Source organism: Panthera onca, chromosome C2, assembly GCF_046562875.1.
Source record: "Panthera onca isolate mPanOnc1 chromosome C2, mPanOnc1 haplotype 2, whole genome shotgun sequence".
Classification (NCBI taxonomy): Eukaryota; Metazoa; Chordata; class Mammalia; order Carnivora; family Felidae; genus Panthera; species Panthera onca.
In genome coordinates this window covers 115,249,351-115,275,633 of record NC_138347.1, presented here as the reverse complement: position 1 = coordinate 115,275,633, position 26,283 = coordinate 115,249,351, and the positions used below count along the sequence as shown (strand labels likewise).

Sequence of the window (26,283 nt, the reverse complement as noted above, 5' to 3'; positions counted from 1 at the left end):
AACATACCAACTGTAGTCTGAGTAAAGCAAGTAGAACAGGATTCGTTACCAAGGGGTGGATTCAGAGAAGCATTTTTTAATTCCCCTTCTTCTTATTATTATTTTGTCTCTCAGTCCTTGGCCTTGTCAAGTACCAACCTGTCTTGCTTGGAAATGTGGGCCTGATTCTTTTAATTCGTATTGCTTCATAACTCGCCCTATACTTTCAACCGTGCTCCTGCATACCATGATAGCTTGACCCCCTAGAACTGAATTTGTTATAATAGGGCAGTCGCTTAATGTAATTGACTAGATTCAGCTGAGCAAGCAAAAAAAAAAATGAGAGGGTGAAGGAGCAAGAATAATTAGTAGTGTGAGCGATTCCACCCACCATCCCACTTAATTCTGCACAGTGAGCATGTGTCTTGCGATGAATATGTTGGGGAGGCATGAATCTGAAATTCCTTCCAGTTGGTCTCAGTTCCCAAATAGTCAACCTAATGTTTAAAGGTTTGTGTTTTTCGTGTAATGTGGCCCCTGATGCCTAGCAACTGTCTCCCCTATGGTTCATTTGGACTCCATTTGATTTTCTCCTTATTACCAAAATTGAACACACTGTACCTTTCAGTGATACCCTTGTTTGCACAGATGCTGCTTGCGTTTGTTTTGTTTTGACAAAGAAGAACAAGAAGCAGGTAGAGTGGACTTACGTTTTTTGTGGGAAGAGGGACTCACTTGCTAGAACGATGGCCCCTCTCTCAGAAACCCAGTTGTTTTTATATCCTCTGAATGAATTTCCCAGAAAAACGGTTTGAGATCTAAATGACCAAAATGGTTAGGATGGTTTCTTCTTCCTGGCTCAACAAATTAATGCTAATTTTGGAAATCTCCCTGGTTTATTTCCATAACCGTAGAGTATATGAACCACTGGGGAAGTTGGGAGCAACTCTGTCCATTGCGCGTCAGCTGGCCTGTGGCCTGATAGGAGCCGCTGCTGCTTCTGTACAGTCCGCCCTGGGGGGTGTCAGCTCCACATTTCTGTGATAAGACCTTCCGGGGTGATGCTTTGTCTCACCCCATTGCTGCCTATGTAGGAATGTTGAAACCAGATCAAAGAACTCATTTTTCCCTTCCCTCTGCCAGAAAATGCTTTTGTTTTTCTTACAGAGATCCATCTGCAAAGATGGATCCATCTCCAAAGATTTTTCATTCAGTTGGGAAGAGCTAAAAAAGATAGTTTATATATAAATATGTATATGTGTGTATATATATGTGTGTGTGTGTGTAGTGTGTATATATGCATATATATACACACATATATATTTGTGTGTATAAATGTATGTATATATGTTTCATGTTAATGCAAAATTTGTGACCCAGATCTTTTAAACTGAAGTAGATGATGATGAACATTTGGGCTGCCAGGGATACTCCACAGATTGCCCTGTGGACCTCTGGGAGCTCAGCATGAATGTGAAGCTCCATTGCTGGGCTCAGAATAGTGTTGGGGGTCTTCGGGACAGAGCCTTCCTGTGGTGTGCTGTCACTAGGACAGCATATGGGTGGTGGCAGGCGGAGTGAGAAACCATGGAGTGGTTGAGGGCAAGTTGGGCTTTGCAGAAGAAGTGAGAATTTGTCTTACCAGCTCCAAGCGACAATGTGCCATGAGGTCACCAAAGCAGTATTTAGATGCCCCAGAATCCTAGAGCCTTGGAGATCTTAGAACACATGCTACACTTATAACAGTGAAGCCTTGTTATTATGTGAAGTTTCTGCTAAAGATGGCCTAATATGAATCCTATTTGACATGAATTTGAGCCATGAAGGTAGCATTTCTTTTTTTTAGTGTTTATTTTAGGCAGAGAGAGAGAGAGCGCTTACGCGAGTGAGCACGCACAAGCGGGGGAAGGGCAGAGAGAGAGGGAGACACAATCTGAAGCAGGCTCCAGGCTCTGAGCTGTTAGTACAGAGCCCAGTGTGGGGCTCGAACCCACAAACCACAGGATCATAACCTGAGCTGAAGTTGGACGCTTAATCAACTGAGCCACCCAGGCACCCAAAGGTAGCATTTCTAATGCATTCCTCTACATACCGTTTAGATAGAACAAAACATAAAGGAAACACTTAATGGTTCTACCACTTTGAATGAATGCTCAAATCTAGCTTCTGAAAAACAAATGAGTACTGTTTTCTATAATAGAAGACCCTCTTGAACACAACATAATTTGAGAGCTAAAATACTTGGTTTAGTAATTTTTAAGGTAATTTGCAATATACATATTGAGAAACAAGTTCATATATGCATTTCTTAATGAAATGATATTTCTGAAAGTGCCTAGCATGATGTTTAGGAAATGACAGGCTTTTAGTCAACATTAGTTTCTTTGAAGTTTTCTCCATCTAGAGGGTCTGTTTTATTGATGTCACTTAGAATTTGGCTGGTGCATAGTGCTAGGCAAAATCTCATTAGCCTTTTTAAAAATCAGCCATTTACTTCCATTTTCACTTTCTATTCTGTCTGCTGACTGAAAGCTGTTCATGGTATTTCATGCCATATAAAATGGGCCTAAAGCAAAGGGAATGAATTCACTGGTTTTGCTTCAAATTGCCATGCAAATTAGTTAGTCATACTGATTGACTACAGAGCTTGTTTTACCAAATAATTTCCAAATATTTTAACTTTATATTTTTACTTGAGTTTAGATATGATCTGAGACCTGGCCTGGTCTAGTCTCAGAAAAGTGTAGAAACCTAAAAGATTTCTTTCTCTCCACTTGTTTACTGCTTTAAATTCTTCTGAGGATGTTCGTGTCCATTATTTCTTTTTCAGGAATGTGGCTTATTCACTAAGACCTTATCAGACCTCTTTAAAATCAGTGTTTTCCAAAAATGAAATTGAACCTTTGGTGTCCTGAATTCTGTCATTCTTGTGTATTTCTGATTCGATTGATTTTTCCTTGGCCCCTGAGACACCCTTGGGTCCAGCTCCCCACTGTGACTATTGTCCTTGAAGACCTAGCCTTTCTGTGCTCATTACTTTCACACTCTTACATCTTCACCTAAAACCCTGAGGCCCTATAGTTTGGATCCGTCTTATTTTTTCTGCCTTCTGTTTGTTCACTCACCCGTTCATTCAGTCGGTAGGCCTGCGGCACAGAGCTGGTACCACACAATCTGCTCACTGAGGGCCGCAAAGATGAATGAGGGAGCTAGAGTCTAATCAGCCTTGCATCTGCTTACATGTGGAGGGTTTTCTGTATGTCACGTGGCACAGTCCATGATTTGAGCATTGGAGAAGAATCAAGCAGTGGCTGCATGACTGTCCTGTTCCTCCTTTATGGGTGTCAGTGATGCCTGTTGGGCCCCAGGTACCCCAGTTTCCAGCATGGCCCTCTGCTCCTTCTGACCTCATCTCTTTTCATCAGATGATCTGTCCTCAGATATTACTGTCATCAGTTCCATTCCCCTATCTCAGCCCTTATCACCAAGGGAGAAGCTTCCCCATCAGTCCCAGCCCAGCCTTTAAAAGCAGCTCTGACATTGGGCAAAAAAGGCACAAAGAGTGATATCTCGTGGACAGAAGTCTAAGTGAGAAATGCCTTCAGTAGGAGCTGGGAGGGGAAAAGTGTGTGGATTGAGCAGAAGACATACCTTCCTCTGAGGTCTCAGACTGGTGGGCTGCAAACTGTATTTGCCTGAGCAGTGTGTTTTTGTCTTCCTTACATAGTTTTCTTCTTTTTGTACTCCGTGGCCAGTGCTTAGAAATCAGGAAATTTCACATGAAACCTAGATTGTCAGTTTCTTTTGAAAAAAAATCAGATATTTGGTGGGATGTGGGAGAAAGCTGTTTGATGACTGTTACTGGTTTGGGGCCTTAAGCAATTGGAGTAAAGGAGTTGCTATTCCCTGAGATGGAGAAGACTGTGGGGGAAGCAGGTTTGTGGGAGCAGGGGTTGACCAGAGATGTACTGAGTGTATCAAGTTTGGGTTATATTAAGTTTGAGGTGCCTATTAAACATCCTAGTGAGGGGTGCCTGGGTGGCTCAGTTGGTTGAGCGTCCGACTTGGGCTCAGGTCATGATCTCTCAGTCTGTGAGTTCAAGCCCCGCCTCGGCCTCTGTGCTGACAGCTCAGAGCCTGGAGCCTGCTTTGGATTCTGGGTCTCCCTCTCTCTCTGCCTCTCCCCTGCTTATGCTCTGTCTCTCTCTCTCTGTCAAAAGTAAATAAACATTAAAAAAAATTTAAAAAAAATTTAAACATCCTAGTGAAAGGGTGGAAAAGTAAGTAGATGTAAGAGTGGGGAGTTGAGGAGAGAGGTCCAAGTGAGACCTAAGTATGGGAGTGTCAACATATAAGTGATATTTATAGCCATGAGACTGATAACCAAGAGAGTGATTATGATGGAAGAGTCCTGAAGGTCCCGAAATAGGAAAATGTGGAGGAGCAGGGACTTGAGACTAAGAACGGTAAGGCAAGAGGAGACCCCGGAAAGTGAGGTGCTGCACATGCCAGCCAAAGAAAATGTTCCAAGGGGGAAGGAGGGATCCATCTGTCTCAGATGCTGTGATAACTCCTATAAGAGGACAGTTGAGAATGAGTACTGACCTAGAATGTGGAGGTCACTAGTGACTTTGACAAGAGCATGTCTGGTAGAGTGGTGGGAGGAAGCCAGTTTGAAGTGGATCCAAGAGAGGGGAGAATTAGAGATCCTGAATGTAGACTGCTCTTCTGAAGCATCATCTTAGAGAGCAGAGAAATGGGCTGGGAGCTAGGTAGGGATACAGGATCCAGAGAGGGTGGTAGGGGTTGTTTTTTTTGAAGATGGGAGAAGTTCAAGCATATTGGTATCTTGATGGGCATGATCAAGAAGAGAAAGAGTGAGTGCACTAATAATGCAGGAAACTGAAGGGAGACTTACTGAAGTCATGTCTTTGAGAAGCTGAAAGAGGATGTGTCCTGGTGCACAAGTGGGGAAGCTGGTGTCCGTTATGAGCCAGGATGGTTCAATTCTTGTAACACAAAGGAAGGCAGAGGGTATGGATACAGATGAAGGTAGGTGGGTATATTTTTTGGTTGAATGAATGAATGAGCAAGCAGTCAGCCAGGAGGGACTGAGATTGACATACTACCAGGAAAGTCTCCATAGTGGCCAGGCCTACTCTGAGGACAGGCCACCTTGGTAGGTGAAGTAGTTGACGAGGTCCTAGTGTAGGTTATTAAAGTCCACATTTGAGTACTGATGTTGTTCTGATTTCCAGGGCATGATTGAGAAAAGTTATTTAGCTTGAGAGGCAAGGAAAAATCAGGTGGGTCCCTGGTGGCCACAGATGTTTTCCTCTGAGTATCTACTGTCTTCTGGTGATAGAACATGTATTCACTTGTGCTCTGTGGTCCCCTTCACCAAACTGACTCCTACTCTGCATGACCAGCACACCCCTTGGGCACTGGGCTCATGACCCTTGATTTAGACTGTGAGAGGGTGAGAGAGGAAGGGTGGCTGACTGGTAGTGGGAGAAGGGATTGTGCGTAAGGAGGTACAGGCGTGAGTGGCCATGTGCCAGAGAACAGGAGTCCTTGAGGTGGGCAGTGGGTGGCTGGGAGTGCTGCCCCATTTCGCAGAGAAAGTTCTCACAAGCAGTACCGTGTTTCTTGTTTTTGGCGCCTAATTGAACATCACACGTAAAAACGCTTCACGAGAAGTAAAATGGCTCCCGTGTGCACTGTCACGGAGGTAGTTCCTTTTCCATGCTAAACACTTCTGTAGTCTTATCCACACGTTACCAGCTGCTAAACTAGTCATGAAAATTCTATCTGATCTTTTGGTAACATCAGGTCACAGGGATTATTTTAACGGCTAACATAAGCAGTATTATTGCTGGCTCAGGTTCAAACTATGTCTTGTGATCTGGACGTCTCTTTTGAGATTCTATCAAGTTAAAATTAGAACACTTATTTTAAGAGATGTATGCAAGCTGAGACAAATCCCCATTACTGGGTCAGAATGAATGGCTCTCAGTAATTTAGAGACAATTGTAATATGTACCCAATGTTTTTTTTGTTTGTTTGTTTGTTTTTATTCCTGGCTGATAAAATTAGTGGGTAAATCAAGCAGTGAGTCAGTGAATCTTCTAGTTCTCCTTGTTCCTGGTCGAGGTCAGTTAAACTTTATCTTTTGACATCAGTATGTCCCCTTATTCACTGGCTACCTATTTTGCTTTAGCCAGGTGATATAAATTCTGACTGGTACCTGATTGCTGCTTTTGGTGAGAGAGAGGGAGAGAATTAGAAAAATACCCTGAGTTTACCCTCCTGTAAGAATATACCCAAATTTTGGATTTAGGCTGATTTTTTTTTTTTTTTTTTTTTTTTTTTTTTTAGAGAGAGTGCACACTCGAGAGCTGGGGAGGGGCAGAGAGAGAATCCAAAGCAGGCTCCACACCCAGCCTGACTCAGGGCTCAATCCCACGATTGATCGTGAGATCATGCCCTGAGCTGGAATCAAGAGACTCTCAACCAACTGAGCCACCCAGGGGTGCCAGACTAAAATAATTCTTTTAAGCAACAAGTAATTTCGCCTTTCAGTTATGACCTGTGCTTTTACTTATTTCATTTTGATATCGTTGTTTTGGATTTTCATAAATAACTGAAAAGTAGAATTGATTAAAATGATAGGAAATAATCTTTAGAAACATTCCTTGGGGAGCAGGATTAAGACCTAAACATAATTACATGAAATTCATATCTAGATTAATTGAAACTCTGGATACAAAAACAGTGTCTGAGACCTTTTGCTCATCTGTTTTGCAAACAAAGCGCTTTATTATGAAAGTTAATAGAGCAAGCCGTTGAGGCTGCTCTGCTGTGTAAATAAATACTGTTCTGTTTTTACAGCTAGAGCACAGTTACATGGTTTTACCGATATAACTCACGCATCATCCTATAAAGTGGCCAGTGTTAGGCCTAACAGTCCGCCTTCTATCAAGCCAAGGGCTGCCCCAGGTGATTTCCCAGAACACAGCTGTGTATGACCACCTTACGCAAAACTGCAGGACTGTCTTCACTTTCCTCCTACCCTCCTATCAGAGCCCCATGTTTCCCACTCAGCAGCTGCCTTACTTTGCGCCCTGCCCCCATCCTCCCACCCTCAAAGGGCCTGTGGGCTGGCCAGAACCTTCCACATTCAGTGACTTGTCCAGGCCTGCACTTCTCATAAAGAATCCTTGCTCTAAAACTTGTTTTTCTCCTGCCCCTACTCATTTCCATAGATCTGTTTGGTGTGTGGCCGCTAGGTTAAAGGAATACCTCAGATACCTGAAAAAAAGAGTTCTCGTTCTTCACCATACAGAAGTAGGGCTAATCGTGGCTTGAACTCATGGCCTCTGGAGCCTGTGCATGACTCCTGTGTGCCCTAGCATCTTTCTTACTTCTTCTCACCTGCAGCTTTGGCCTTAACACTCCTGAATCCTCATGAGCTCTTTTTGGTCTGTCCCTTGGTACCCCTGGGCTGCAATAAAAACCTATTCATATCATGCATTTCATGATTTGTTTTGTTTTTCCTGAAATTTGGGTATCTCTTGGGCGGTGACATCACATCTCCACAACCCTGCTCACCTCTTCTCCCTCCGCCCATCTTACCGGCACCAAAGAATCCCTTGCCTTTGGGCACAAAGGGCAGTTCCGTCCACATTTAGGATCCCTTATGATCTCGGTTTCTACCTCAGACAGGCTTATCAAGGTCTTTCTTCAAACTAAGACTGCCCTGTCTATGAAAAGACTGTCCAGTGGATACAATTTTTCACAGTGTTAGGATAGACTAGGTAAAGAAGGTAATTTTGAGGAAGGATGATGCTTCCTCTAGCCACAGAGGGTATCCATGATTTCACATTAAAGACACACTATGGATCACAGCTTCAGGAAGGTAGATCCCAGGTCTGAGCCACAGTGAAATGCAGGATGTGGAATGCCCCCAAATGGTGTTTCTGTTGACCTGCAAGGGGAAGGCCCTGAGCCACATGGGGTGGGATCTAAGCAGCATGAAGCCCAGTCTCCAGGCAGTTTGCAGAGGCCCCCGAGCCACCTTGGGGGCACAGACAGAGCCAGGGGCAGAAGTGTAGACTCCTGCCTCCAGAAGAGATGGGACGGTCTCACTGTGAGGTGTTTGCAGACCCCAATGGCATTCGGCACCGCACTGGGTCACTGTGCCTTGCCTCTGCATGAGCTTTAAAGGCCCAGTTCATGGGCTGAGGTGGCCCTTAGACAAGGTCTAGCACAGTCCACTTAGGGGTCAGCTGCTGGTCCTAAACACACCACCATCCATTTCTTGTTCCCACCCACCTTCCCTGACCTTTGTGCAAACCGAACCCTTCTGAGAACAGTCTTTCTCAGGTGGCCCTAAGTTGCTTGTTCTGTAGCTTTCTTTCCTGGTAGTTACTTTTACCTGTCTTTGACTATGTTTGGAGTATTTCTATGGTTCATTAGGCACATCCTTTCCACTTTCCAGATTGACCATCTGTAGGCAGGGAATTCCTGAGGTAACAGATGTCACTCTCAGGTGATGTCCTTAAAATTCTGGGAGTGTCTTTCAGTAACAGCCTACTTGTGGTTAAGAACCTTGGCTCTGGAACCAGACCGCCTGGGTGGGATCCCAGCCATGGGATCCTAGACAAGGTATTACCTTCATGCCTTGGTTTCCTCACACAGTTGTTTTGGAAATTAAATGAGATAAACCATGCAGATGTTAAGCAGTGTGGTATGTGTGAGTACTCCATGTATGTTAGCTATTACTGTTTCTCCTGCCTGATCTATTGCAAACCGTCCCAAGAGCAAGTTAGAAAGGAATAGAGTTTATGCTATATTCACGTTTTAATATATGTTAAGTAGTATTACCTTTCATATAATTTATGACATTCATATTAGGTCTAGGCGAAATCGTGGATTGAAATTAATGGCCAATTACTCTAGGAGGAGCACACAAGGCTCTTGCTCCAGGCAAGACGAGTCGGGAGGACGGGATGTCTGAGAAGGCGGAAGCAACACCTGTTCTTTCACATGTGCTCTCTTCTGGTTTTAGGCGTGTTTGTGTTGTAGATGAGGCAGTGCCCGCCAGCCCCATCAACACAAGCGTCAGGTCTCTGGGCTGTGGGCTCCCCCGTCACCATTAGAATGTTTGTCGAAGGCCTTTATCTTAACTGCCATCTTGCCCGGGGTCTCCTCTGGACCCCACTTCCTGCACAAAGCCTCTTCTGAAAATCCCCACCTGCACTAACTGCTTTGGCATTTTCATAGACCCTAATGTCAGCATTGCACTGCTAGCCCTGACTCGTTGCCTCGTTTGTGCTCGTTTCTTATTTTTACGTTAGATGACCCCTCTCCCTGTTGGGACGAAAATCATTTGGGGTCATGCACTGAGCATAGTGCCTTATGCGTAGCAGGTGCTTATTTAGTTGATAGCCCTATCTGCACAAATTTTGAGCATTAGGACTTCTATCCTTTTAAGGATAAAGTTGAGAGTATTTGTATGCATGTGTTTGTGTACCTGTGGGTTATGTGTGTAGGTGTGTAAAATATAAAATAAAAGAGTAAACTTGCGGATACCAGGTATCTACTGCATTTTCAGAAGAAATGAACTGTGGAATAGTCCAGCGGTTTTAGGAGGAAGTTTACGATAGGCTCTATTTTTCTCAGTTTTGGAGTGGCAGCATGGTAGGATTGCTAAGAGGACAGGCTTAAGAAGCAGAAATGTGCCAAATCCTTTTTCTGCTACTTAATAGCTATAGGGCTGCAGGCAACTCACTGGCCTCTAAGAGCCTCTGTTAACACATTAGTAAGGTCTACCGTGCCAGACTGTTCTTATTCCCAATCATGTCCCTAAAAGAATTTGGGCCCCAAACATAGGAAACTCTGATAGTGATAGCTATGTAATAGGTCTCTGGCATTAAAAAAAAATTTTTTTTTAAGATCAGAAAAGTTACATGAATAGAGTTTGCATTATTTCAGTCTGTACATCATGCTCAGCTACTTTGGTTGCCTATAGGATAAATCCACTAAAATCCAACACTTGAGCCCAACACCCAAGTACCTGTCCCATTCTTCCTTTCCTAGCAAAATTTCCTCTTTGGCTCCACTGGGAGGACCCTCCATCTAACACACATATGCTCACCTGATACTTGCTATCCCTCTGCCTAGAATTCTCCGTATTAGTGCTAGCTACCCAGATCCAGTCTGCTGTACAAGCTTTAAGTCTCTGCCCCAGTGAACCTACCTTCCACGACCTCCCTGCCTCTGCATTCCCAGAGCACTCACTGTTCCCATTTTTCTTCTGGCACATGTTATCTTTACCTTTATTATTTGGTTTTATATACACAGATTTCCTCCCAGCCAGAACAGGACCACTCTTAACTCTTAGTCTTTTTAGGATACTATTGTGAGATGCAGTGCATACACAAAAGGGTATATATAAAAAATGTTTTTTTTTTTAAATGCAAGTTAAAAAATAGAACACAACCAGTACCTCAGAAGCCCCTGTGTGTCTGTTTCCCATCATGCTTCCCTTTCCCCCAGAGGTAACCAACATCATGACACTTATATGTTGATCAGGTTTCTACTCTTTAAGCAGTACTTTGCTTTGCACTATGGGAGTGGATTCCTGTGCATGTATTTCTATTTGAATTTGAATTTTTCATCATATTTTTAAAATTCATCCATTTTCACACCCCATGTTCACTGCAGCATTAATGACAATAGCTAAGACAAGTGTTCATTGATGGATGAATGTATAAAGAAAATGTATATGTACATGTAAGATGGAATATTATTCAGCTATAAAAAGAAGGAAGTCCTGCCATTTGCGGCAACACAGATGGACTGTAAGGGCATTATGCTGAGTGAAGGCAGAGAAAGACAAGTACTATAAAATCTCACTTATATGTGAAATCTAAAAACAAATAGACAAACTCACAAATACAAAGAAAAAAATTGGTGGCTGAAAGAAGCAGAGGGTAGGGAGGGAGCAAAATGGGTGACGGTGGTGAAAAGATACAAATTTCTAGTTATCAGATAAAAAGACCTGGGGATGTGATGTACATCATGATGACTGTAGTTAACAGTACTGTATTGCATATTTGAAAGTTGCTGACAGTAAATCTTACAACATCACATCACAAGAAAAAAATGTAACTGTGTGCAGTTATGGATGTTAATTAAACTTGCTGTTGTAATATAAAAAAATTATCCATTTGCTACATGATATGTATAGCTACAATTTGTTTATTTTGACTGCTGTATTACATCCCATGATCTGAATACACCATAAGTTATCCTTTAAAAAGATTAAATGGGGTGGATCAGTTGGTTAAGCGTCTGAGTTTGGCTCAGGTCATGATCTTGCAGTTCGTGGGTTCGAGCCCCGCGTCGGGCTCTGTGCTGACTGCTCGGAGCCTAGAGCCTGCTTCAGATTCTGTATCTCTCTCTCTCTCTCTCTCTCTCTCTCTCTCTCTGCCCTGCCCCCTCCCCCGTCACACTGTCTCTCTCTCTCTCAAAAATAAATGAACATTAAAAAAAAAAAATGGACAAGTAATCATAAAATCTCAGTGACATTCAACAGTAAGTATGTATTTCTTGCTCATATATTGGTGGGTAGGCTGAGGCAGCTCTGATCATCTCAGCAGGGTTTGGAGCCAGGCCACAGGTTTGATCCAGATCTGCTCCATGGGTCTCATCCACTCTTCTGCTGGAAGAGGTCACAGCTTCTCAGAAGGAACAGAAACAAGCAGGGACTGTTTTTAAAAGGCAGTGTCACTTCTGCCCACATTTCATGGCCAAAGGCAAGTGCTGTGAGCATGCCCAATTTATCAGTGAGGCAGGAATCTCATTCCTGCTGTGGAGATTGGGAAACGGAGTGAACACTTCCTGAGCAATCTTAACCCAGTAAGTTACGGTCACTTGGGTTGTATCCAGTGATGACTGCTTCAAACAGTGCTGCTGCCGTGAACATTTTGAGTATGTCTCCTGTTGCACATGTTTAAGAGCTTCTTTAGGATGTGTGCCTAGGAGCTGAGCTTCCAGGCCAGAGGCACGAGCATTTTCAATGTTACGAGGTAATACCAAATGGCTTTCCACGTGCTGTACCTTTCCTGCAGTGGATTGGTGTGTTGGTTGTTGCACTGATCCACCACTACTCTGGGATTTTTGTGTATATTTAACATACAATTGAATGATTTAAAAAGCATGTCTAAAAATTTGTGAGCTTCATATCTTTTCCAACCAACCACTACTACAAGATGGAAGGTGCACTGTTCAGGCTACAGAACAAAGTGCTATTTATCTTTTTGTCAGTGCTCGGAATCCACTAATGGCTTCAACTTGTGTTCCCTTGGCAGATTTGGTGCAAATGCCAAAGTTGTGCATTTCCTGGGGCGAATCAAACCATGGAATTATACTTATGATCCTAAAACAAAAAGTGTCAAAAGCGAGTCCCATGATCCCACCATGACTCATCCAGAGTTTCTCAACCTGTGGTGGGACATCTTCACCACCAACGTTTTACCTCTGCTTCAACAGTTTGGCCTTGTCAAAGATCCCCACTCGTACCTAAATGTGGTAGGTTCTGTTTTACCCTTTCCGGTAATTTAATGCTGTAATTTTTTTTAACTTGATAGACTGGTAGAGGTAGAGTATTTAGTGGTATTTTACCATAAGAGACTCGTAAATACAGAGAACAAACTGAGAGTTGCTGGAAGGGAGATGAGTGGCGGGATAGGCTGAAGGGGTGATGGGCATGAAGGGGAGGGCACTTGTGGGAATGAGCACTGGGTGTTATGTGTAAGTGATGAATCACTGGGTTCTACTCCTGAAACCAGTACTACCCTGTATGTTAACTAATTTGAATTTAAATTTAAATAAATACATAAATAAAAAGATTTTTGTAGAAAATTGTCCATCTTAGAGGGGAGAAATAGTGCCAGCAAAGATTAAAGTAGTAGATTTTGTGGCAAATTTCGATTAGATCTGAGAGCATAAGAAAGGGTTTTAGAGGTATGTATATATATGTGTGTGTGTGTGTGTGTGTAATCTACAGAATTCTTAGCTCATTGTCCTAAGGTTCTGAGATTATTCCTAAGGTTTAGATAGTGCCCTGTTTCATGCTTTAGATGAATGGACACTTTTTCAAAGAAACTGCAAACATTTAAATATATTTTATTTTTGCCATCTGCTTAGAAGAATGTATTTTTCAGTGAACATTACAATAACATGAACATGGAACAACAGATACTTTTCTAGGATTATTTTGGTTTGCTGTGTTTGTGCTCTTATGGTTACGTAGGATCTTGAAAAAAATCTCCTTGTAAGAGGAAGATGACATTAACATTTAAAACACCAAACTGCTTAGACTCTTCTGACTTTAAAAGTCTTCCTGTGAGGTTTATTCTTTTGGAAAAATGGGAAGAGGATGAGAAATTATACTTTTATGCTGCATATTAAGATATAAAGAATAGAATTGAATGAGTGAATGATAATCCAATCTAATCAGTTAATTACCTTGGTATAATTATAAGAGGCTAAAAGTTGTAAGAGATCCTTTTATTTGCCATAGTAGAGATTTTAGCCATTTTACTTATTAGCACTTGTACCAATATGTAAAATGGAGAAAGGGAAAAATAAATAACACTAACATTCTTATTCTAATTGCTTTCTATGGACTATGAAATAATATTGGCACAGTACTTGGAATGTTGCCTGGCACATAGTGCTTAAACAAAGTTAGCTATTATTACAGAACCCTGACAACTACTCTATCAAGTATTATTGTTACTATGTTCTTTTTGTATATTAACATTAACTGAGGCCTAAAGAAGTTAAATAACCTCTGTTAGTTATATAACATACTCATCAAAAGCAGAACTGGGACTCAAATCTAGGTCTGCAAGACTGTTACCTTCTGACAGATATCATGAAGTAGAGAAACTCCCTGTATCATTCCTGTTGCAAGTGGAAGCAAAGGCAGGGCTAATCTAGGGTAAGGACTTAATGTTGCTTCAGCTATAAAATAATCTTCTGGAATCTGCCCAGATGCCTTGGAGTTCCAGTATATATAAACACACACATACACACTTACATATGTATAGCAACAAAAACCAGTAATCAAAAATTTCGTTCTACCGTTTCCTCCATTATAGAGCAGTACCTGTATGGATTCATTTGCCTTCCTTTTTCTCTGCTAGTTCTAGTACCTTCTCACCTCAGAGCTTTTTGAAGAATAGCTTTGATATCCTTTTATTGTGCACTTGAAGTTAATTGCCTTTGTATAAGTCATGAGAACCTAATTTAACGTAGAGTAGGTTTGCTCCATTTCCTGCACATTTACCCTGTTGCTTCCACAACCCAAGGACTGAGAATTAGGAACCAAGGAAAAGCGATGGGAATGGAAACAGTTGATCCAGATTAAGCCAATTAAATTCACACATGCTACAAGATGAGATGCTTGATAATAAGCTTCAACAAGCAGAGACGTTTGGTGCATAGTCTCAAACAATTAAGCTCTCACGTTTCTAACCTGACAACTTGTGTATGTGGTGTGGCTCTCTGGTTAGGTCCTTTGTGAAGCTTAGACTCTGAGGGATCATTTTGTTTAAGTTCTCAACCTTTCAGAGCCCACACAGATCGAGAATTTATCGTGAGACTTGTGTTCCCTTGTCCATCCATCTTACACTTTCTAATGAACTGTTTGCAGCTTTCAGACTTGGTCTATACACTGGCTTTCTCTTGTGGCTTCTGTAGAAAGGTATGCAGAACTTAAACATTAACCCTAATTACTTTGTTCTCCCAATGTTTTCACTGAGTCCAGAAGTCTTCATTTCGTTAGGAAAAAAATCATATGACCCTTGTATTCCTGTGTCTTTTTTGTTTGTTTGTTTCATGTAATACTTTTCAGTTTTTGCTACTTTGCATGATAATTCATCCTGGCTTTTCTCACCTTCTTCAACTTCCTGCGTTCTTTTAAAACAGTCTGTTTTGCAGCTCTCAAGGAGTCTAATTATGCTCTCCTTTTTAGGAAGGTGTCTCAGGAGCCGTATCACATCTGTCCCTCGGGGAGATCCCGGCTACAGCACAGCCTTTTGTGTCCTCAGAAGAACGGAAGGAGCGGTGGGAACAGGGCCAGGCCGATTACATGGGAGCAGATTCCTTTGACAACATCAAGAGGAAACTTGACACTTACCTCCAGTAGAAACGCTGCCATTTTCCCATGGACACATCCATTTCACAGGCACTTGTTTCGGATGCTTAGTATCTAGAGCTGGGTTAAGCAAGGTCTGTTACAGTTGCTAGAAGCTTTGCTAAAATTAAAATTCATCAGATGAGGGGATTTGGCAGGACAACAGGTGAGAACTGGGCAAAAGTTGTGAAGTAGCAGTTCTGTTATGTGTGGACAGTGTTCTGCTTTTTAACCCTAGGCTTATTCAGCAGACGGTCAGAGAGTCTGGATTTTGCTGACCTATGTGGTAAGGGAAACTCAAGCTATTAAATTGGCTGTATCGACTCTAGAAACGTGCCAAGACAGGCTCTAAATCCGCCTCTCTTCAGACTGGGACAGGGTATCTCTCTCGTGCTTGCTTGTTATACCTTTGACTAGACCCACAGTTTAGAATTGCCCAGAGGCCACCAGAGCGATTATAATTGTGCTTCCAGGTAAAGACAGCCTAGAACACTGCTGAGGGATTCATAAACCTATCAACAGATGGTGTTAACCCATTTTATTTCCTAATTTCAGTGTCTGAAGTTGTTCACCAGTTTTCTATGTACAGTTTACAGCATGCGAAAACGCTTTTGTTCAGTTCTCTGTATCTATAAACAGCCATGTGTTCTCTGATGGTTACCTGCAGTGGCACCCTGTATGAAAATAAAGACTTCTTGCCATATCCTGGTTGTCTAAATAAAGGATTCCCATTCCCCTTGAAAAAAACGCATCAAGTAGTTGTTCATGAGTTTTAGAATTGGTCAGTGTTTTAAAAACCAGTGTAACACTTGACACTGGAATTGGTTTCTAGATATCTAGAAACATTTAAATATTGTGTTCTCCAGTGATGGTAATGGGTGTGATTGATGGAGGAAAGTGAGATCAAATGTATTTAATCTGTCACCCGCATTTTACGTCCATATTGAGTATTCAGATTTTGGAAAATATTATAGCATCAAATCATTATCAGTCTCTGAACATATTTGATAATCTTTCAGGACAGTTAGTACTGGAACCGGTGTCTTCATGAATTAAAATGAGAAGTATAAAGGATATTAATTAAATGCACAGATGATTCTAGGCTGCAAGGATGTGGCAAGCCAGGGAAGGGCAGGATCCAAAATTACCTTTATTTTAATTTTTTTTAATGTTTGTTTATTCTTTAGAGAGTGAGCATGAGTGGGGGAGGGGCAGAGAGGGAGACACAGAAGCTGAAGGCTCCAGGTTCCGAGTTGTCAGCACAGAGCCCAACACAGGGCTCGAACCCACGAACCATGAGATCATGACCTGAGCTAAAGCCAGATGCTTAACTGACTGAGCCACCCAGGTGCCCCAAAATGACCTTTTAAAACCAATGTGAGTAATCAGAGATCATTCTATTGGGGAAAAACAAAAATACAGGAGAGAAGACCATGATGAGAAGAAACTTGAGAGCGTTAACTGGGCAGAAACTGCAATGGCTTTTATGGCCTAATCAACCAAGGTTGCCCTTCTTTCCCCAATATCCTTTGGGTTACACAGGTGAGCCCTATTCAATGTGGGTGTGAATGAATAGAGGGGTGTATGGAATTCTGGAGGCAAGAATGGGTGGGGCCACCTTGGAGGCTGGCTATCGGAGAGCTCCAGAAGAACCTGAGGACTTCCCTAAAATTGTAGAATATTAAATAAGTGATTTCTGAAGATAACACTACAATTATTTGGACTGGTGGAGAATGAGTTGCTATAATCCTCAAGTATACAAAGCACTTTTACCAAAGATTTAAGTGCCTCCATGCATCAGGTGCTTTGATAGCTCTTCTCAAGATACTCCTAAATCCCAGGATCTTTGTATTGGGGGGGGATTATCGAGATGTAACCCTATCATAAGTTGAGGAAGATGTGTATACAAATAAGGAACTGGTTTGCTGGCATCCTCCAAAGGTAACCAGTGTGGTTTTGGGGGGGATTATGTTCTAAGCATCATTATGAATTAATGAATTTTAATGTGGTTAGTTTCAATCCATTGCAGTTGTTCCTAAAGATCTAATTGCCTTACCTTTAGGATTTACGTTTTAAGAACACTCCTTTTGCAACTGGTGGAAAACAGCTTGAATGAAGGACAAAAGACTTGATGGGAAGGACAGTTAGTTTACTGTAGTGGTCCTGGAGAGAGACAGTGGTAATGCAGCATAACTTTCACCAGGATGAAGGCAGCAAAGTCGCCGATGGCTTGGATGAGGAGTGAGGAGAAAGGAGGAACAGAAGATGAGGCGCTCGAGCAACTGTGTCTCCAACTTCACTGCTCCCTAAAACACTGGAGACTTAATTGTGAGTACAGTTTCTTACACCTCATCACTTACAAATTCTGATTCAGTAGGTCTTGGTTGAGGCCATAGTATCTCCGTTTCAAGTAACTACTAGGCAATCCAAAAGACTGTCCCAAATGACATTTGAGAACCACTAGATACATTGAGGTATTTATACCAATACAATAGGGAGTGAGGTTTTCAGCAGAAGAGGCATGAAGCGGTGAGGTGATTGTTGCATAGCCGGGGGGCCACCTTCTGATTAAAGCCTTTCCAAAAGACAATCTTGGCTCTGTGAGTAATAGAGGAAACGTTACCATAAATAACATCTATAAATGTATTTGTGTAGCGTTTACCTTTTTAATGTCACTGAGACTTGGAGCATTAAGTAAGATTTGGCTTGTCCTTAAAATAGTCTGCTATGGGTTGCTTTTTCTCGGCTTGTTATTACAAATACACAAATGGATTACAGTCTTTTTATACTTGGGTAAGTTATTTGATTAACTTATTTCTCTGAGTTTCAGCTGCTGAAATTCAATCTCCTATAAATAAAACTGTAAAAAAAGCAAAAAGGAAAGAAAACTTACTGGGCATTTACATCTCAATTCTCATATCCTATGACGTATATATAGTGTACTCATTTTGCAGATAATCAGAGAATAAGAGAGGTAAATACTCTGCAGACGATTCAAATTTTTGTACTCCAAGCTCCATAGCTCTGCTCTGCTTTAAACAAATGTATGGTTAGAACAGACCATGAGATCAGAGAAACCTCTATATAACCAGAAATACAAATGCCAGAAATCTCTGGGGAGTAACACAATTTAATCGAAAAGCTTTCATTTTGCTATAGGGATAAGGACGGTGGCTTGAAATAGGACTTGGGAAATACCTTTCACAAAGGCATTCCTTAATAGGCTGACTGAAATTATAATGTAAAAATAAATGGGTAAAACCCAAGGATAGAATTTGTTGTGAGTTTTGGCTGAGACAAACATGATTCAGCTTCTGAACATACTTTGTTTCCTACAACTCTCTTTATCCTGTTTTCAGCAGTTTTATGGGCCTAAAAGAGACACTACTTCTGTTATAGGACTATGCTATAATATTGTGATGTATTCAGGGTCAACATTTACCTATAAGGACAAGGGCTCCTTAAACCTTCTAAGGAGTTCAGCTCTTGTCATCTACTTACTTACTCTGTATTCACTTGTTTCTTGATGTTCAGTCTCTGACAGTTACCATTTCTCACTACTGTTTGCCTAGAATAAAAACTCTAGGAAGAGTCAAATGTTCAGAAATAGGGCCTTTGAATGCTAGTAGTTAACCCTTGAACAACACAGGTTGAACTGTGAGGGTACACTCATACATGGATTTTTTTTTTTTTGGACGCAGTGTCCTGTATTTTCTTTATGATTTTAATAATTTTCTCCAGCTTCATTTTAAGAATACAGTATGTAATAGGGGTGCCTGGCTGGCTCAGTTAAGTACCTGACTCTTGATTTTGGCTCACATCATAATCTCATGGTTTGTGGGTTTAAGCCCCACATTGGGCTCCATGCTGACAGTGCAGAATCTGCTTAGGATTCTCTCTGCTCTTCCCCTGCCCCCCTGCACAAACTTTATATATACTTTTTATACTGTATTTTTTTTTTTTTTTTTAAGTATGTGTTGAGGGTTATCAGTAAGGCTTCTGGCTAAGAGTAGGCTATTTATTAGTAGGCTAAGTTTTTGGAGAATCAAGTTATATGTAGATTTTCAACAGCACATGGGGTCAGCACCATATATAGTTGGTTCAAAGGTCAACTGTATATGGATTTACTGAAGCCTATTATTTTAGGTGGTCAAGGCCTTTCTGGCTCCTGGGTCCCTCCCTGGTTGAGATGAACAGAAACCCAGTCTTCAGACAACGAATACTGCTTTATTGTGGCCATGCAATAGGTAATCCAGATAGTTAAGTGTATTTTGGAACTTATCTGTAGCAAAAGAACTACAAGATTCAAAGCCTTTTCTTTTTACCATTGAGAAAAGATATGAAAGCCTCAAATTTGGTGTGTGTGGGGGAAATCAAACCTATGACTCCATGTTTTTTGCCTTAATATTTTGTTTCCTGTTTTACATTGCATAAGAGCTAAAACTCTAAAAAGGCTTACATAACTTATTTTAAATAAGTATATATTGAAGGCTAATTAACTTGGAATCTGAAAGGATAAGCATACTATAGAAAATAGCATAACATGTGCATAAAAGTGTCAAGAGGCTATGAGAAGTCCCTGAACTAGGCTAGACAGATTTCTTTCCTTTATCTTCCAAGGATATGCCTTAATGAAGGTAAAGTACTAACTTTTCCATGCAAAGTTGCACAATTACACTGTAAAATCTTTTCCAGGGATCCTAAAATACCAAAGGTCACCTAGTAAGATGTGTAAAATGGCAAAAATAACTCGGATTATAAGAACATTTGTAGAGGATCAATGTATCCTTTAAAAAAAAAAAACTTGTGAACAGTGGTAGAATAGCTTTAGGCTGTAAGACAAATTTGCCTACACAAAGGTCAGATTCATGCCTTTGGAGATTAGCTCCATGCTTGCTCGAGGTCTATAATGCATATACAAAATGAATGGTTATCTTGGGGCCCCTGGGTGGCTCAGTAGCTTGAGAGTCTAACTCTTGATCTCAGCTCAGGTCATGATCCAGGTGGGATCTGTGCCAAGTGTGGAGACTGCTTGAGATTCTCTCTCTCCCCCCGCCCCCCTCCCCACCCCTCCCGTCCCTCTCTTCTGCTAATACTTTTTAAAATAAAAAAATTAAATGTTTAGCTCCTTACTTCACCTGTATGTGCAAGCGGCCTATTAGGTCTCCATCTCCTTCACTAGAATGTTTCTCATGAAATACTTAATTTACCTTTTCTTTATCAACATAATGATACCAGGGCAAGATTTCTTTAAAATGCTACAATGTACCACTAGGGAATAGCCCTTCCCTCGCCTAATAAAAAGGATAAATTAAGCATTCAGGAAGCTTTATCCTGGTTAATTTTATCTGCCTTTATTTTTAATTAACTAGAATGTTGAAAAGGCAGCAAACTTACTGTGAAAACCTTCTTGAAATATTCCTCTCTCTTCAGTAAGTGCAGCACATACTTAACAATACATATACTCTTTGATGACTCTTAATATCCTTTCTGGTCCCATTAAATAGCCTCTTAGAATTGAGTTTCAACCTGCAAAGACCTGTCCTAGAATTTTTTCTTTTTTAGCCATCAATCTAAGCAATCATTTTGACATTTGATGGCCTTCTAAATGAAGTCCCAATGTAACCTTAGTTAATACAAACTTTTGGACACTTGGTTCAGGTTAATGAGGGTGGCCTATGCCATATATATTGAAATACAAACATTATTAAACTTGTATTCCTTTCCTATAGAAATCAATTTTTATATTAAAAGTAGAAATGGGTTTAAATTTGTCAGGAGACTCTTGATCAGGAAGGTTGAATAAGGAACTGGAAACCTCTCATTTTTTAGGGGCACCTGGGTGGTTCAGTTGGTTAAGCATCCGACTTCCACTTAGGTCATGATCTCAGGGTTCCTGAGTTCGAGCCCTGCGTCGGGCTCTGTGCTGACAGCTCAGAGCCTGGAACCTGCCTCAGATTCTGTCTCCCTCTCTCTGCCCTTACCCCACTCGTGCTCGGTCTCTCAAATAAACATTAAAAAAATACCTCATTTTAATCAAAAACTGAGAATAAGTCATTTATCCTTTAAAATGGAATAAGTTATTATGGCTTCATATAAAAGGCTACTCTCCCTTATAAGAAGTATGAATATATTAATACGGGACGATAACCTGTCTGCTTACAAGGTTTCTAATCAAGTTTCCCCTTTGAAGTAGGCATTACTGTAGGGAAGCGTCTCAGTCATTATTCACAGCTACCAGTATTTTTGGCTCTTCTTATTCACAAGTACTGCACAAATAAGGTTCCACATTCCAGAATGTAGAACTTGTAAGGAAGGTTACTACACACTTATTAAGGAATGAGGGAAAACTGTATTATGCCTTTTGCAAATATTTTAAAGTTAATATAGCTAAAAACTTAAGACTGAACATTTGAGTTCTCATTAAACCAAACATAAAATTTGTCCTCGTATATTTTTTTAAATGTTTATTTTTTGAGAGAGAGTGTGTGTGAGCAGGGAAGGGACAGAGAGAGGGAGACACAGAATGTGAAGCAGGCTCCAGGCTCTGAGCTGTCAGCACAAAACCGATGCAGGGCTTGAACCCATGAACCGCGAGATCATGACCTGAGCTGAAGTCAGACGCTTAACCGAGCACAAGCTACCCAGGCACGCCATCCTCATATTTTTAATGCATCTTCCAAATCCTAATGAACAGAACTTTCGGCAAGTACCATAAAGAATGTAAAAAATACAAAGCCTTTGACTTCTCCCAACAGAATATACTGCTTGAAGATAATTTCATTGGTACTCACTAGTAATAAACATTTTCTTGATATTACTATTTCAATCCTAGATTAGGCAAAACCTACAATTCAGAGTGCTATGCTACTGATACCACTATACATAGGTATTACCATCCCTCTTTTCTGGCAGATGAGAAAATAAAAAGACTCGGAACCGATGTTTTAGAAGATCAAGACATTTAACAAACTTTAAACACATATACACTCTGATTTCTAAACAAGAAATGGAACCTAATTGACCAAAATAAAAAAGGTGGGAAGAATGGGGAAACTCTTGTTATTCATAGTACTTTTTATGTACTGTCAGTAAAAAACACAATTGTGTAATATAGGTATCTTCACAGCATGAGATAAATTTTCTTCAGAGAAAAAGTCACCAAAATTATGGCATTGAAGCCAATTTTTAAAACTTTTATTGATTTCAAATTCAAAACAAAATCCAGTTTGAACCACAAAATTCAGTTTGAACCACAAGTGGGAATACAGTGTGTTCAAGATATTTCTAAAGCTATTATTCTACATAATGATGAAACAGCATTGCATAATATGAACTTTTCATTCTGGTAGTTTATAGATTTTCTTAGGCAGAATTAAATTTTTTAACACCACTTAATAGGACTTCACAAAAAAGATATTTTTTAAATGACTTGCCAAATTTATCATTATGAGTTTTAAAACAAGTCTATAAATGGGTAAAGAAGCAAGCAAAATCTTCACTTTTATGTTTGCAAGGCTCTGCCTTTATAAAGCAAGAAGAGTAGATTATGTCTTTTTTGTTGAAAACTTTTTGTACTTAAATCTCACAAGTGTGTTGGCACTTAGAAATCCACATACTGTATTTCATCAGATTCTGATCAACCTGATTTTGTGTAATGCTAGTTCTACAAGGTACAGAAATTCCCCATTGCTCCTAATGCCAGGGGACTAACCCGAAGTTATTATTCCACTCTTATCTGTGCAGAAAAGTCTGTTGATCTTTTAACCAGCCCTCTGCCTTACCTGATGCCAAAGAGAAAAGAGACTGGAAAGATTCTTGCTGCCCTTGGAGCAAGAGACAACACAGGGAGGGGAGAATTTAGCTGTTGATGGGTTTAGCACATATCTAGATGTATGCCCTGGAACACAACACTGCCTCCAAGATCCTCTTTAAGTCATTTCTTAACACTATAAACTATATGGTGTTCTTAAGTCTGTATCGTCAAACAGAAGCTTCTGTTACAGTAATTAATCTGTCTCTGGAACAAAGTTTCTTTTAAGGAAAAACACTACTGACTACCTAATGTGATTGCCAAATGTAGAGCTTGTTTTAAATGTGACTCAGAGTCCTCTAGAATGCCATGGCAACTACTGTGAGTCTGCTTATTAACAAAAAGGAAGAAAAAGAGGACTAATTTTATAGATAAATGTAAGGATGAATTACTGAAGTTCCAAAATCAAAGTCTGATTCTAAACACAGTAACAAAGAAATTTTTCCATTCAGGATTAAGATGTCTTTAAGAGTTGAAACGATTTTGGAGGTCATCCAGCCCAACTTCCATCCAGATATCACGCCTCTCACATATAGTAGTCTTCTGAATTATAAAAATTTATAAAGTTATTTTTTTAAAAAAAGCTACATAAATAAAAATTATACATATAGAAATATCTATTCAGCAATGCCATAATTTAAATATTCAAATCAAACTGGGTAGAATTGGTTACTTCTCACCCCCACAGACTGTATTTACACACTAACACATCAAATTACATTTAAACAACAATAGTACTAACTGGACTAAAATGGAGAAAAAATGTTCTAACACAGTCCCTAATATTTTCATAAACATAAAACTGCAAGTCACCAATGTGAATTGTATCTCAAACTGTCAAAAAAAAACTGTAAGTAACTTGCTAACCTGGAATTGGGTCTCTCATTTAAGGTTTGATTCTGGAATGTAAATACGGTTTTTCAAAGTAATAAAATCTCTTGTATATAGTCTATATATACTAATCGTTTACAGGGACTGTGAATCTATATAGCATCACAAATGGGAAGCTCTAGTGATTAATGAAGTATGTCCAACACAGAAAATAACTCTTTATTCAGTCAAAAGTATAAAAGGTTTGACCTTATTTGAAATATGAAAAAGCTGAGTACTTGAAAGATCTATGAAAATACTCAGCAAAGATACTATGAAAAATTGAAAAAGTAACTTTTTTTCTCAAAAAATTGAGGCCACAGTATGTAACAGAACTTATTGCTATTTGAAATATCATTAAAAATAGGTTCATATATAGAAGAGATCATACTTTACTAATATAAAACGATATGCTCCTTTTAGAAGACATACTCTCTAGATCTCATTTCTAAAACTCTGTATTTTCTCATTTCCAAAATTTCTGTATATATCTAATCAAACTGACCTTACCAAAATCCCACAAATTATAAATCAATTAAAGTTCTGATCTCATTAATTTTAGCTTGTTTCATTTCATTAGCATTTGTTTTTTTAGTTCCAAAGGCTCCAGCAGCAAGTTCTCTCTTTGTGTTTTGTATTTTCAGCATATTTTCTTCAACAGAATCCTTCACAATGAACTTTAAAAAGAAAAAAAAAAAAAATGGTAAGTACTTTTAGGTTACAATATTTAAAATCTTCAATGTAAAAAAAAAAAAAAAAATTAAGACATGATAAAATCTTGGTCCACTATAAGGAAATCTGCTTTTCTACTGTATTACAAAGCTTTTAAAATTGCTCAATAATCTATTATAAACTATTTAGCTCTTTTTTTCCTCAATATGCAGTGAGTATATTCAGAACATGACATAGTAACTACAGCTGAACACTGCTTTCCCTCATCACTCAGTATGGCTTTCTTGTATAAAGAATATGGCTGTAAGGCCATAAAGTTACATCTTTACAACAGCACCAAAACCAGCAAACTTTATAGGCAACTCTGTAACTGGAATTAGCAATATAAATTTAGCATTATATTTAAATAGCCAAATGAGATTTTCCAAGAAATGGAATAAGCCTTTACCTGGTTTAACCTACAATCTGAAAAAGTTAAAGAGAAAAAAGATGCCTAAGAAGAATTTCTGATAGGGGCGCCCTGGGTGGCTCAGTCAGGTTAAGTGTCCAGTTTTGACTCATGTCATGATTTCATGGTTTCCATGAGTTCAAGCCCCACGTTGGGCTCTGTGTAGAGCTCAGAGCCTGGAGCTTGCTTCAGATTCTGTGTGTCCCTCTCTCTCTGCCTTTCTCCCACTCATGCTCTCTCTCAAAAATAAAAAAATTAAACATTTCTGATAAAAACCTTGATTAAAAAATATCCTCATTAACCTACAAATAAATGTCCTCAATCTTAAATGTATCCCACTAGAACTTTACCAAGTACAGTACACTTAAAACAATAAAAGGAACAGGTCAAGAATGATTACTATCACTACTACTATTCAACATTGTGTAGAGATCCCAGTAACTGTAATAATTAAACAAGATGAACTATACAATGTGAAAAGACCTAAGTAGAGAGACATACTAAATTCTTGTATGGGAACACTCCTTATTTATAAAGGAGACCATTCTCAAATTGATCATAAATTCAATAAACCCCAAAAAAGATTTCTTAAATGGGATCTGGTAACTTATAAATCCACAGTTCAATTCAAGAGTAAATAATCATATTAACCAATCTTGAAAAAAAAGGGTTAATGAGAACACTTTGTCCTGCTAGTTATCAAAGCATACTTTAAAAAACCATAATAATTATTAAAGTGATATTGTCCTGGGCTTAGGAAAAGAAATTAGTGAAACCGGAACACAGGAGCAAAAGTCCAGAAAGAGACTCACGTTTATATATATGAACTTGTTTATGATAAAAGTGACACTTCAAATAAGGAGAAAAAAAGGATATACTTTAGAAAAAAAAAAAAGATGGAGCACACCGCTCTTCATTTGAAAAAAGAAGCATATCATGACTCCTAAAAGATAAAACATTTTAAAAGAATATGGGAGGGATTTGTTTTTAAATTCGAAGATAAATTCTAAGATCTTAAAATCCATAAGGTATTTTTAAAAAGCTGACCTGTTTTAAAATCATAAAAAACACAACCAGTTCAAAGGAAAAGCTTGATAACAAACCGTCTGCAATATACCTACCAAATTTTAAATCAGACTGTATAAAAGAGTCCTTTATTAAAGACTATATTTTTACTTCATGAAAACTGGGCAAACACCAATTCATAGAAAAAAATATTAACAGATAAGCGAAATATAAATATACTCAAAGTTTTAGGTATACGTAAATTGAAAGGGGACTTTTAAAAAA

At 39.6% G+C, this 26,283-nt stretch overlaps 2 protein-coding genes across 7 annotated transcripts in view; one reads left to right on the top strand and one right to left on the bottom strand.

Annotated features, from left to right (window-relative positions):
* Positions 1-15,939, top strand: part of GYG1 (glycogenin 1) — a 34,778-nt gene extending 18,839 nt beyond the window's left edge. Inside the window, exons 6-7 of the mRNA XM_060638906.3 lie at positions 12,357-12,576; positions 15,029-15,939. Coding sequence (XP_060494889.3) covers positions 12,357-12,576; positions 15,029-15,202 — 394 coding nt within the window. The 3' untranslated portion in view covers positions 15,203-15,939. The remainder of the gene's footprint in view (positions 1-12,356; positions 12,577-15,028) is intronic.
* Positions 15,940-22,372: 6,433 nt separating this feature from the next.
* The window catches only part of HLTF (helicase like transcription factor), a 51,814-nt gene continuing 47,903 nt past the window's right edge, over positions 22,373-26,283 (bottom strand). For 4 of the 6 annotated variants that reach the window (XM_078432257.2, XM_078432260.2, XM_078432262.2 and 1 more), the window contains exon 25: positions 22,373-24,550. In XM_078432257.2, the coding sequence (XP_078288383.1) occupies positions 24,398-24,550 (153 nt within the window). In that variant the 3' untranslated portion in view covers positions 22,373-24,397. The remainder of the gene's footprint in view (positions 24,551-26,283) is intronic. The other 2 variants (XM_078432259.2, XM_078432258.2) reach the window with 2 other exon arrangements.